Raw genomic sequence first — 14252 nt, 5'->3', positions numbered from 1 at the left:
TCACGGCCGACGACACCCGCTTCCACCATGTGGTAGCAGCGCTCGGTTCGGCCACCGCGGCCCGCGCCCTGAGCCTCCTCGAGAGCCCGCCAGCCGCTGACAAATACGGCGCGATTAAGAAGCTTCTCCTCGACGCTTTCGCCCTCCCATCGGCGGAACGCGCACGGCGCCTGCTCGACCTGCCCGAGCTCGGCGACACGCGCCCTTCCGAGCGAATGGACTACATGCTTTCACTGCTCGGCGAGCACTCTCCGGCATTCCTGTTCCGGGAGCTGTTCCTCCGTCAGCTGCCTAACCCGGTACGCCTCGCCCTGGCAAGCACGACGATCACAGATCCCCGGGCCCTTGCCAGAGAAGCCGACAAGATCTCCGCCGCAGGACAACGCATCGCAGCGGCGACATGGGACCCACCGCCGTCCGACGCAACACCCATGGTGCCCGAGCACCCGGAACGGTCGACGACCGAACTGCCGACGCAATTGGCGGCCGCTACCCCGAGCCGACCACCTCCAGCACGACGACCGGGGCCTCCACCTGACCAAGCGTGGTGTTACTATCATGCCAGGTTTCGGACAGAAGGCCCGGACATGCCGACCCCCGTGCACCTTCGGCAGGCCGGGAAACGGCCGGGCCGGCGTTCATTACCAGCCATGAGCGCCGGCCACACGGGCAACTTACTGTTCATCACGGATAAAGCGTCCGGACGGCGCTTCCTGTGCGACACCGGCGCCCAACTGAGCGTCATACCCGCCTCTGACCAGGACAGGCAATCCGCGGTTTGCGGCCCCTCCTTGGTTGCGGCCAACGGATCGACCATCCGCACCTTCGGCCCGCGCAACGTCACCCTCTGCTTCGGCGGCCAACGCTTTGCTTGGACGTTTGTAACCGCAAACGTGCCCATGGCTCTGCTAGGCGCCGACTTCCTCTGCGCACACGGACTGCTGGTGGACGTCCAACGGCGTCGTTTAATCAACGCCGAAACCTTCAGCTCCCTGGTATGCACATTGAGCAGCTCCGCGCCGACCGAGCTGGCATGCGCCGTCCCGGCGGCGAACGAGTTTGCTCGCCTGCTCACGGAGTTCCCGGCCCTCACGCGGCCGACGTTTTCGGCCGTCGCAGTACGGCATGGGATCGAGCACCACATACCAACCACGGGCCCGCCGGTCTACGCCAGGGCCCGCCGCCTCGACCCAGCCAAGCTTGCCGTGGCGAAGGCCGAATTCGACGCGTTGGAGCACCTCGGCATCGTGCGGCGCTCCGATAGCGCGTGGGCCTCGCCACTGCACATCGTGCCAAAGCCGGGGGGTGGATGGCGCCCGTGTGGCGACTAACGCCGTCTCAATGACGCTACCACCCCCGACAGGTACCCGATCCCGCATATCCAAGACTTCTCCGCCCGTCTGGCGGGACGGGTCATTTTTTCGAAAATTGATCTCATACGGGGATATCACCAGGTACCTGTCAGGGCGGCCGACGTCCCTAAAACGGCAGTCATCACGCCGTTCGGCTTATTCGAATTCTTGCGGATGCCGTTTGGTCTCAAGAACGCGGCTCAGGCGTTCCAGCGCTTGATGGACGGCGTGCTGCGTGACCTGCCGTTCCTTTTCGTTTACCTGGACGACATCCTCGTCGCCAGCACGTCCCGGGCCGAGCACCTCCTCCACCTCCGAACACTGTTCGGGCGCCTCAGCGAGCACGGCCTCATCTTCAACCCGGCCAAATGCCACTTCGGCACGACGGCCGTTGATTTTTTGGGCTACCACATCACCAAGAACGGGGCCGTGCCGCTGCCAACCAAGGTCGAGGCCATCACCACGTTCCCGCGTCCCCGCACCATAAAGGCCCTGCAGGAATTCCTGGGAATGGTGAATTTTTATCACCGCTTCGTGCCCCGCGCTGCTCAACTCATGCGCCCCCTCTACGAAGCCCTCCGGGGCAAGCCGGCCAAGCAGGACATCGCCTGGTCCGCAGCAATGGATGCGGCCTTCCAAAGCTCAAAGCGGGCCCTCGCCGACGCAACACTGCTCGCTCACCCGGTGCTCAACGCTCCCATCGCCCTCACCACGGATGCCTCCGACTACGCGGTGGGCGCCGTACATGAGCAATGGGTGAACGGGGTTTGGCAGCCACTCGCTTTTTTCAGCCGGCAGCTCCGGCCGAACGAGCTCAAATACAGCACGTTTGACCGGGAGCTCCTCGGTCTACACCTGGCCGTCCGCCATTTCCGCCACCTCCTGGAGGGCCGACCTTTCACGGCGTTCGTCGACCACAAGCCGTTGGTTTACGCCATGGCCAAGGTCACGGAGCCGTGGTCGGCCCGCCAACAGCGCCACCTCTCCGCCGTGTCGGAGTTTACCACGGACATCCGGCACGTCGCCGGCAAAAACAACGCCGTGGCCGACTGTCTTTCCCGGGCCAGCGCGAACGCGGTCCACCTGGGCGTGGACTTTGCGCTTATGGCGGCGGACCAAACCACCGACACCACGGTGCAAGCCCTCCGGGCGGCGGACACGGGCCTCCGCCTGGCCGACATCCCCTTCGCGGACACTGTCCTGCTCTGCGACGTCTCCCAAGGCCAGCCTCGCCCCATCGTGCCCGTCACCTGGCAACGCCGCATCTTCGCCTCCCTCCATGGCCTTTCCCACCCGGGCCGGAAAGCTTCCCAGAAGCTGGTGTCGGCGCGATTCATCTGGCACGGCCTTCGTCGGGACGTCCGCGATTGGACCAGCACCTGCACGGCCTGCCAACGGGCCAAGGTCCACCGACACACCCAGGCCCCGCTGGCACCTTTCACCGTGCCCGAACGACGTTTCGACCACGTCAACGTGGATCTGGTGGGCCCCCTCCCCCCGTCACGGGGGTTCACACACCTGCTCACCATGGTGGACAGGACCACCAGGTGGCCGGAGGCCGTTCCCCTCGTCTCCACCACCACCGCCGACGTGGCGCAGGCTTTCATCGCCACCTGGGTCGCCCGCTTCGGCGCACCGGCGGACATCTCGTCAGACCGCGGACCACAGTTCACCTCCGAGCTGTGGGGCGCGGTCGCCCGCAACCTGGGGGTCAAGCTCCACCGTACTACGGCCTACCACCCCCAAGCAAACGGGTTGTGCGAGCGATTCCACCGCTCCATGAAGGCCACGCTCATGGCCGGCCTTCAAGACGGCGGTTGGGCCGACCGGCTGCCGTGGGTCCTTTTGGGCCTCCGCACGGCCCCCAAGGAGGACCTCCAGGCATCCACCGCCGAGCTTGTCTATGGCCAGGTGCTACGCGTCCCGGGCGAATTCGTGCCCGACGCTACCAGTCCCTGGTCTGCAGCTCACCAGCGCTCGGACCTCCAGGAGGCCGACCGACGGTTTGCCCCCGTGCCAACATCCCACCACGGTGACCCCCAGTCCTACGTCCCCCCAGCACTTCGCACAGCGGAGTATGTTTTTGTGCGTCACGACGCACATCGGGGGCCACTCCGGCCGCCGTACGACGGGCCCTTCCGGGTGCTGCGACGGGACGACAAGTCGTTCGTCATCGACATCGGCGGCAGGTCGGACCGGATTGTGGTGGACCGCCTCAAGCCGGCGCACGTGGACGTCGACCACCCACCACGGGTGGCCCTTCCGCCGCGGCGAGGCCGCCCCCCGTCCACGGTGCCCCCCACTCGACCGCCCACCACCACACCGGACCCCCTCCCACGACCCGCCAGGGGTCGCTTCGGCCGGGTCATCAGGACCCCCCTCAAATTGACCCTGCTGGTGCAAGTCGATTCTGGGGGGACGTGTGTAGCGGCTACCGCTGGGTTTTCACAATCGCCTTGCACCTATCAAGGACGCGGAGCGATCACCATGCCGGGCTCGTCCAGGACGCCCGGGCAGGCCCGCGCTCAACTTGCCAGGCCTCGGTCGGGATGCCCGGGCAGGCTCGCCCTCAACTTGCCAGGCCGCAGCCAGGACGCTGGGCCACGCCCCCTCTCGCCTTTCCTGGGCAAACGCTCCGGGATAATATGTATATATATTGCTGCCCGATAAACGGGCTTTTGAGAGTGCCTGAGTGTTTGGTTTGATTAAAGCAACTCGGATGAATTCCAGCTTTTTGTCGCGTCCATTCTTCCGATCGACGTGGGAGCCCCAGCTCCTTCACCACCATGAATAAAAGTGAGGCTGATGTTTCGGGCCGTACCCTTCGTCGGAGCAAAAGAGAGAGGAAATGGGCTGTGCGTTTATGAAAGGAGACTTCCGCAAATGATGTCATCACTTGTGTGCAAGGAATGGGGAATGCTGATTGGACAGTGTGCGTGCATCATGTGTGAAGTATTGCTCAGAGTGAAACGTCATGAGTGACGTGTTGGTGGAGAGAAGATGAGGAAGGGGGAGGGAGATAGAATGAAAACACAAAGTAAGGGAGGAGGGGGGAGGGATGTAGGGATCAGGGGGAGGAGGAGGAGGTGGAGAAATACCTGCATTGTTGTCCTGCACAGTTGTTATAATACCTGCAGCTTCATCATTTTACCTGTACCACCTCCAATGTAATTTCCTGTATTTCATTCTCACTTTGCAATACACTTTACATTGGTGAAACTGGATGACGGTGAGGAGGCCGCTTTGGAGAACACCTCTACGGTGTCAGAACCAACAATGATGATATCCGTAAAACTAGTTTATTGTCACTTTCACAAGGCAAGGCACACTATTCATCACATACCGTTTAGTAGTTTGATACTCCACCATAAAAGCAATGACTTCCGGAAATTCAAAGAACAGTAGTTAATTTACAAACTTTGAACATCAGTACCAAACGGCTTGAAGGAAAACTTTATTTCCGCTCGTCACCTCGCCTATTCCGGCTCATCCATCACCCTTCTCTTTTTTGTTTTTACTTTTTCATTTAATTTAATTTCTCATTCCTCGTTTTCCACTTCTTCCACTCCTCTCCCATTCCTCCCCATACCCCGCTATCACATTCTCCCTTCACCCCATCTACCATTTTCTCCCCACCACCCCAAACTTTCTTCCTTCCCTTTCTCTCCCTCCACCATATTCTTTCCTTTCATTGTCTTCTCACTATATGTCCCCTCTTCTTCTCCATTCTCTTCCACTCGTCTCCACCACCACGTCACTCATGACGTTGCACTCTGAGCATTACATCACACATGACGCGCATACCTCTGTCCAATTGGCGTACCCCATTCCCAGCACGTAAATGATGATGTCATTTGCGGAAGTCTTCTTTTACCAACACCTGCCTCTTTTTCTTCTCTTTTGTGACGAAGGATAAGGCCCAAAACGTCGGCTACTTTTATTCATGGTGGATGAATTACCATTTAAGGTATTTTATTTCCAATTTGCTTTTCATTGAGCAAAGCCCTGAATGTGCTTATCACCAACTGATCCCACAAAACGGTACAGGTTTGACTCATGTGTTCCCTTCATAACAGACTCCTTGATGTTCAGTTCAAAGTCATCTTGCTTTCTGCAGGTCTGGAGCATGGACAACATGATCTGTACCCAAACATTGCTTCGACACCAGGGTAGCGTGACGGCATTGGCCGTCTCTCGTGGTCGCCTCTTTTCTGGAGCGGTGGACAGTACAGTGAAGGTGAGTAATGAGTAGGAAGGCCCTTTAGGCCAATGGCTCGTCAAGGAAAGTCGAGACAGGAGATTATTTCCCAGAATGCAAATCGGTCGGCAGGACCTAACGTCACGTGCACTACCAATTGAAAGTTGATCTTTCAGTCGCTGTTGGTTCTTGTCAGATAAATTAATCTTTACAAACGTTAATCTTTACAATATAACCACTTGCAACATTGTTTGCAGGTTTGGACATCTTGAGCCGTGAACAACTGTGGCACATGACAAAGTGTGTTTCCCTACCTGAGTGATTTTGAGGTGGCCTAGGACAACGGCGGGGAGAGATTTCAAGCAAGACCAAAGAAAAATCTAAGAGTAAGATACAAATTGCGAGCGAGTTTGCGAGCATGCTTCAAGACGGCACTTGCCGCTTTGAAAGGCAGCATCAGGAAACACTGATGAAAGTCCATACCACACACCTCTGGTGACCAAGTCTGAAAGTATAGTACGACTGACTGTCATGGCATTTGTACCGTAGTACTGTTCCTCCTTTAGTCCGAAAGGTTGCATCGCAGTAGAATCGATACTTTAAGATTTGCGTGTATTTTCCCCGTGCCGTTTTGTCATGCGAGGTGTAAAACATTGATTTCACATTCGAGGAACAAACAGCTGTTGGTAGCTTTCTTACAGAGCTCACTTTGGAGCTGCGTTTAGTGTGGTTAAACCACAAGTCTGTCTGCAATTCGAGATTTCATATTTTACACCGGCACGACAAAATATACCTTTTAAGAAATTGCAGAGCTTTACCTTTAAGGTTAGAACAGAAGACAAAACCATACTGCTGCTGTGAGCACAAGTTGTTACCAATACACTTGTGCGCCTAGTCACCAGAGTGCTTGCTCTATAGATGTTTTGGTGTGCATCAGGTGGCTGTAGTGGTAAGGATGTTTTGGTCTTATGGGATAATGATCAATTTCATGAAAAGTGAATGTTTACAGACAAATTGAAGAGAATGTAGGTTGGACACGGATAACGTTCACATTAATTGTGAAATAGAAAAACCTGTAATTGATGAGGGGTTTAAAAGGAAGTGCATCGTGTTCAAATGAACAGCCATGTTTATTATAAAGGAGGGGAAAGAAAATTTGTATATGGTCATGAATTACCTCTGCCACCACAGGTGGATGGAGGTTATGTTTTCACTCCGATCTGTTTGTCTGTTTGTTTGTCTGTCTATCTGTAGATGACAAAAACAAGCTGATAAGATCTTGGTTAAGGTCCGGATGCATATTTAGCCTATAAGTGGGATAGAAAACATAAACGGGTCACCCTGGTGGAGGTGTGTGCCCTACAGAGTGTCGTTTTAGTTTATTCTGACAATCGGTACATTCCCAAGGTGGAATTCTACAATTTTGCTTTGAACCTAATACACTTGATACGTTGCACCTGAAGGATGGATGCATCACGTTGGCAATACAATTTTAGAGGTTCACAAAGAAGTGTGACAATGTAGCCACTGGAAGTAATGCTCAGATGTGACCAAACCAAATGGGCATTTTGAATCTGTTGCCATCGCTCCACCTCCTAATCACTCCCTTCCCCCTTCCAGCTCGATTATCCGTGTGGGAACAGTTATCGGCCCAGCAGGTCTCACAAAGCCCTATAACTGCCCCTCAAGTTGGAATGTTGTGACTTGTAGTGGCTTTGATTGAAAATTGAGCGACAGCAAGTGGTTTTGAATACAGGAGCAGGAAATGATGAATTGAAATGCAATGTTTTGTTTTGAAGCAAGTATTCTTCTCGGATTGAGAACTTTGACGAAGTGATGGTGATTTGAGCCAGTGTATCGCCAGTGGTTGTATTATAGAATGAGATGTCATGCTTTAAACAATTATTGTTTTGATGCTGGAATGGCTCAGATTTGTACAAGTAAATTAGCTTCTTTTATCTTTCGATTATTACTTTAGAGGGGCTTATTTCTCAAGCATTTCACCTCTGCTGTGGAAATAAAAGTATTTCCTAAACATTTGTTTTCCCCAATTCAATGGAAGGATCAGCTGGCATTGTGAATGATGTCACCAGTAAGGTCTATTAGGTCGTGGTACATCCAGAAACCTTTAACAACCCGAAACCTTTTAAATTTGTCTGAAGAGGGTAAAAGATATGGCTCATTGAACTTGTGTGTTTCTTCATGAAGATCTGTATTCAATTTACTTTAATCCAGAAGTTCATTTTAAAGATTACTAGAAGGGACAATAAAAAAGCGAATGTTGAGCTTTGCATACGCAGCTTTTAAAACGTTAGAAAACATAGGAAGTGGCTACCGTAAACGTGAGACAGACAGACATAAGGACAGACAGACACCACAGTTCGCAATCTATATGCAGTCAAACCTGTGTAGAACAGTTATTCCCATATTTCGTGTTTTTGTCCTTGGCACACCTGATCTCCTATCCACCGACAAGGCCTTCATCTGCAGCTCGGAGTGCTGCTCTCCCCTCTGGGATGGCTCCCCTGCCTCACACCTTGCTCAGCTTCACGCCATGAAAACCAAGGCCTAAGTTCTCTATGTACTGTGGAGGCCACCTGGTGGTGGTGGCAGAGCGTATTACAATTCCCTTTTTTACCTGGGTAACGCTGAGGTTAAAGCACACTTTGCACGGGTAAATTAATTTTGGCAAACAGGACAACTAATTGGTCCGTCAGTGACGCAATTGGTAGGCCCCACTAGTTATAAATATTTTGTCATAATATTAGCGAATTTAATATACGCTTGCTGTTTTATATGCTTTATTATTCTGGTATGGATTTCATTCCTCTGTTTTTAAATGTTTTTAAAATAGTTGTTTTTGTTGATTTGGGGGGGGGAAGGGGAGGGGGGGGGCTTGAGGGGGCAGGGGGAGATATCAATCATTTTTCAATGATTGATAATGGTTCAATTAATATATTAACATTGATAATGGATAATTCATTTTTCACAATCATATGGTTCAATCATTTTTACTCCATCAATCCTGGCTTCATGTTTTGGTTGAGTCAACAGTTTTCGTTTGATTAAAAAAAAAGAAAAAAGTTTAATGTTTCATATGTTTTGTTACTTTGGTATGGTTTAAACCCGTTATTAAAAATTTTTTTTCTTTCGTTTTTTTGTAACCAATAAAATGCTTAATGTTTTGTATATTTTGGTATGGATTAAATCCATCTATGTTATTAAATTCGACTTGTGGTTCATTTTACTCACCCTCCCCCCCCCCTCCCTCAATTCTGACTTTTAGTTCAGTCCACTATTTGGATTTCCCCGTCTTATGTGGAAATGTCATGCGATTATCGGGTTTTTTAAAATAATAAAATGCTTTGTTTGTTAAAAATTGTTATTGCCTCTGCTATGGAGGTTGGCAGAGGCTGGTGTTGGCTTATCGGTGTTGGCTTATCTGGTGTTGGCTTGGTGGTGTTGGCTTATCGGTTAGGGTGCCGGCGTGGGATCCTAGGATCCTGGGTTCGAATCCCGGTCGATCGCTGAATTAACACCAGGGGGTTAACCCCCTGGTTAATTAACTCAGCCTGTCATCCTTCCGAGGTCGGCAAATTGAGTACCAGCTTGCTGGGATGAATGATCACGGTGTGTACCCCGATTTAGAATAGGTACACTGTATCCCTGCGCATCGTAAGAGCGTGACCAAGGGTTGGCGTCAGGAAGGGCATCCGGCCATAAAAACATTGCCTCAAACAGGGAACCATGATTGTCATGGGGCCCGCAAGGCTAACCCCCGCTCTAACGGGGAAAATGGCCTTAAAAAAAACGATCATTCATTCATTCATTCATGGAGGTTGTTTTCACCCCTGTCTGTCTGTCTGTTTGTCTGTCTGTCCATTTGTGAACAAGATATCTCAAAAAGTTGTGCACGGATTTGGACGAAATTTGGCAGAGATGTAGCGTACATGACAAGGACGAAATGATTAGATTTTGGTGAAGATCCGCATTCAGATCCGGCTACTAGAATTTTTAAAGTGGTTCTTTACCATTGGGAGATTGGGGCAAAAACTATAAAAACCACCTTTGGAGGCCATTTTCCGCCACAGAGCAGGGGTTGGCCTTTTTCGGGCACCGTGGTCCCCTGTTTGAGGCAATGTTTATGGCCGGATGCCCTTCTTGAGCCAACCCTGTTAGTCGCCTTTTGCAACACACAGGGAATTACCAGTGAACTGGTACTCAATTTGCCGACCTCGGAAGGATGACAGGCTGAGTCAACCCCCCTGGCGTTAATTCAGCGATCGACCAGGATTCGAACCCAGGATCCTTGGGTCCCAAGCCAGCACCCTAAGGGCTAAGCCAACACCAGGCTGGCCAAACAACTATACATAGCAGGATATCTCAAAAAGTTATGGATGGATTTGGACGAAACTTGGTGGACAGGTTATGTGTGTGACAAGTGAGAATCGATTCGATTTTGGTGAGAATCCGGATCCGGCTCCAGCTAGTAGAAATTTTTAAGTGATTCTTCACCATTGAGTGATATGGCCAAAAACGAGGGGTAATAATAATAATAATAATGCATTTATTTTATATAGCGCTTTTCAGGAAGCCCAAAGACGCTTGACGAGGGTATTAAAGACTGGACCTATGGTGATTCCTGTGATTGATTTTGATTAAATGTGATTCTGTATTGTGATTTTCTGGTCTACTCTGAGATACAAAACGTAAACTGTTCACCAGGCAGAGGTATGCTCTCTACTGAGGGCCGTTCTAGTTTTGGGATGGATTAAGTCCATCCATGTTCAATTATTTTAATACAGTAAAACGTCGCCGTCCGCTGGGGGTTACGTTCCTGTAAACTTACGCAAATGGCAAAATTGCAAACAGTTTATATTGAGATATGCAAGTGAATTAGATCGAGATACATTCTGCTCCCCCCTCAAAATGTAGGTCCAAAAATCATTAATCAATTTTAAAAAATAAGACTTCTTCGAAAAATAAGAGCAATTGAGTAAAATAAGATCAAATAAGTAACTTACCATTAATAAGAAGGCTTTTCTACTTTGAGTACCTGTACAGTACACTATAGTATTGTGATGGTGTTGTTGTTGTGTAGCCCTAGTCAGTTCTGCTTGAACAGGCCCATGGCACGGAGATAGTTGAGCGATCGCCCAGGAGCAACACACAGATCCCTCTCACATCTATCATGTTGTGCTTTTGCCTTAGTGAAACCAGGCCCACACAGCTATTCCATAATGTGTTTTGTTGTGTGTGGAGCGGCCTGGCAGAGGTTCCATGTGTTGTCGGTGGCAAACCGTAACACGTGACAACAAAACAAAAGTAACAGTGTTATTCTTCAACACGATGTAACACGCTTCTTTTTCTTAAGAAACATTATTTTGTTCCTTCCTATCCCTTCTTGCCCCGATCCCATCTCCCTCTTTTGCTTCGATGAAGAGTTCATGGCTAAAATGTCAGCTTGTCGTTGCTGCCCACTGCGGTTAGCATACCTTCCGCTGATTGAATCCACAAAACTTAAACTTGTGTACAATACCATCTTGGCGCACTTGATGCTACTTTTCTGGCACCACTAGTAAACCAAACGTAATTATACAATGGTGTGCACAGATAATTCCATGAAACTGCAAACATTTTCCGAACATTATGCCAAAATATTTATGTTCTAAAGCAGAGAGTGGGGTTGGAGGGAGGGAGGGGTGGAGAGGAAACTTCACATCATTGTAGAACATCTGTTGGCTCAGTTTAATGAATGTTAAAGACTTTCATCAAATGCATCTCGGGCCTCTGATTGACAGTTTTAAACGTAACAAATCGTGTTAACCGTAGAAATAAACAAATACAACTGGTCGTCAGCGATACGAGTCTGCAATAAAAAAATGTGATGTTATAAAATGGCCACCTCTCGAGCAAGCATTCATCACCATACAAATGACGTGATCCGGCACATTTTTCTTCCAGCAAAAGCAGAACCTTTAACGTCTTTTAATACGCTCACAAAATATATCTGTAATAATAGCAATCTCAAATATATAAGCATCCGGATATGATACACGACTATGTCTCTATACTATCATTACGACGCATGATGGCATTGGGCCGCTGAGGCGTGATCGATGATGCCTTTTCGCGTGAGCGTTTGATATATGCTATATATACATAAAAAGTGCAAACTTATGCTTAAGCGGTTTCTTTATTTTGCTTCGTTCCCACCTGTCAGGTGGAGTTCATGAACTATTTTCTAATGACTCGGTTTAGTTAAACTGTTCACAATTCATTGGTGGAACAATTGTCGATGTTGAATTGGACAGTTATGATTTATCCAGTTCAAACTGGGAATTGCGTGCAGACAAAAGTTTGCGGATTAAATGATATTGGCTTTCGTAAATTGTCAGTTATGAGGTTGAGGCCCAGGTCATCATGCTGTTTGACCAAGCACCATGGATTTACTACTTATTGATGTATTATTGCCAAACACCCAGGTTGCTTGCAATAACTGAAGGTGGATTTGCCATCTGGGCCCTGAACCCATTTCTCATGTGATTGGTTTTTGTTTTAAAAACAAATTGCATGAGATTTTTGTGAAAGTTTGGGCAGATAGGAGAGTGGTCTGAGCATACTTTGGAATTAAGGGGGACATTCTTTGATTCAATAAAATACTATTAAAAGTCACAATTTCCCCCATTAAGCATTATACTTTGCAGGTAGAGATTATTACACACTCGTTTCTATTTTCCTTCACTATCTGCAATGTTTGTTCAAAATACCTGAATCCGCCACCAAAGGTTATGTTTTCACCCCTGTCTGTCTGTGAACAAGATATCTCAAAAGGCTGTGGACGAAACTTGGTGGACCGGTTGGGTGTCTGACAAGGACAAATAGATTCGATTTTGGTGAAGATCTGGGATTCGGATATCAGAATTATTTAATTTTTTCAGTGATGCTTCACCAATGGGAGATAGGGCTAAAACCAACATATAGCAGGATATCTCAAAAAGTTGTGGATTGATTTGGACGAAACTTGTTGGACAGGTTGTGTGTGTGACAAGGAAGAATCGATTCAATTTCGGTGAAGATCCGGATCTGGATCCAGCTAGTAGAATTTTTAAAGTGATTTTTCACCATGAGTGTGGCCAAAAATGATATATAGCAGGATATCTCAAAAGGTGGACGGATTTGGCCGAAACTTGGTGGAGAGGTTGTGTGTGTGAAAAGGACTAATCGTTTCAATTTTGGTGAAGATCTGAAAATGGATTCGGCTACAATAATTATTTAATTTCTAAGTGATTCTTCACCATTGAGAGATCGGGTGAAAAGTGATATATAACATATTTAAAAAAGTTATGGACGGGTTATGACTAAACTTGGTGGACGAGTTGGTTAGGTGACAAGAACAAGCTGATTCGATTTTGGTTCAGGTCTGAATCCAGATCCGGCCTATCAGTAGGATACAAAACGTAAACTGTTCACCAGGCGGAGGTATGCTCTCTACTGAGTGCCGTTCTCGTTATATTATGTTTTTCTCCAAGATGTCTTTGAGCTCTATCGTTTAATATATTCTACTCTGTTCAGTGAAAGGGGTTTACCCCTTTAGCAGAGTTTCCAAAGACAAGAGGGAATCTTTCAAGCTTTGTACAATTCAGACCTCACTTGCAATGGCTGCAACGGCATCGAGAGAAACAACACAGCATGTTGCGAATTTACAAGCACCCGAGCCAACAACGATCACAAAATCACGTAATTCTGCCACTTCTGATGTAACATTCTAACAGTTTGTGGAATGAATGGTTTTGTGTTTATTCTATCACTTGGTGAAAAAGAAACTGTTGAATGTAGACCATATACAAGAATTTTGGACAACCATGACCCTTTAAACAGAGCTGCTGTGGTTTATAGACACCTTTACCGTGATGTGACTCTCAAGGAGACAAACTACAGGAATTGCCTTCCATTTGAAGTCTCAACATGAAGTTCAGTCCAACATGGCATCCAGCTGATCTGCAAGGTCGTCAAACATGCTCCCAATGTCATCCAGAATGTTTCCTGTTGGGGGTTGCTGCTCCTGTGAGCTGAAGGAGAAATACATTTCAATCACGAGGTACGAGGTAGTGTTACCCTTTTATAGTTGTAGTTTAAGGAAACCTCGCATGTCACATGGTAAAGATGATAAATTTATCTTTGTTGGGTTATGATTGTTTCGTGGTTTATAATGTCATCTGTGGCAAGCACTAAAAATATAGGTAAAATGGTGGTTTTCATTTTTACGAGAAACTTGTCCAATAAACTTCTGATCATCTAACAAGTTTAGAAGCACAAATAGACTTTTCTTTTCCTTATTGACAATGTAATCATGGTTGCCATACATTAAAGGTACTTTCAAAGAATAAGCACAAAACAAGCTTAGTAAGTGAATTTTCCCATCAGGACTACACAAAGTGAGCTACCAGTGATTCCAAGGGTGATAGATTGTAACATCGACATGATCAAGAATATTGTGGTCTTTGCTGTAGGAAGTGTATAGAGATGGGACATCCGAGGTTTGTTATAGATAGCAACATTGACGGCGAGAGAGGAAGGGGTGATGATGGCAGGTAGCCCGGAGGGTGGGGCAAGTGGGGCTGAAGGAAGAGAGGGTGAGGAGCGAGCTGACGGTGCTGAGGGCAGGGGTGGTGCTGAGAGCAGGGTGAGGCATGTACGGT

The 14252-nt window shown here is 48.6% G+C and overlaps 2 protein-coding genes across 5 annotated transcripts in view; one reads left to right on the top strand and one right to left on the bottom strand.

Annotated features, from left to right (window-relative positions):
- TRAF7 (TNF receptor associated factor 7) overlaps window positions 1–7585 on the top strand; it is a 72720-nt gene extending 65135 nt beyond the window's left edge. For all 3 annotated transcript variants that reach the window (XM_068115820.2, XM_068115821.2, XM_078778951.1), the window contains 2 exons: window positions 5470–5589; window positions 5808–7585. In XM_068115820.2, coding sequence (XP_067971921.2) covers window positions 5470–5589; window positions 5808–5822 — 135 coding nt within the window. In that variant the 3' untranslated portion in view covers window positions 5823–7585. The remainder of the gene's footprint in view (window positions 1–5469; window positions 5590–5807) is intronic.
- A 3689-nt stretch (window positions 7586–11274) lies between these two features.
- The window catches only part of LOC137426860 (caskin-1), a 313044-nt gene continuing 310066 nt past the window's right edge, over window positions 11275–14252 (bottom strand). For both annotated transcript variants that reach the window (XM_068115825.2, XM_078778949.1), the window contains one exon: window positions 11275–13622. In XM_068115825.2, coding sequence (XP_067971926.2) covers window positions 13526–13622 — 97 coding nt within the window. In that variant the 3' untranslated portion in view covers window positions 11275–13525. The remainder of the gene's footprint in view (window positions 13623–14252) is intronic.

Source organism: Myxine glutinosa, chromosome 5 (assembly GCF_964187855.1).
Source record: "Myxine glutinosa chromosome 5, kmMyxGlut1.1, whole genome shotgun sequence".
Lineage (NCBI taxonomy): Eukaryota > Metazoa > Chordata > Myxini > Myxiniformes > Myxinidae > Myxine > Myxine glutinosa.
The sequence above is the reverse complement of the archived record's forward strand: the minus strand, read 5'-3'. Positions and strand labels throughout refer to the sequence as shown.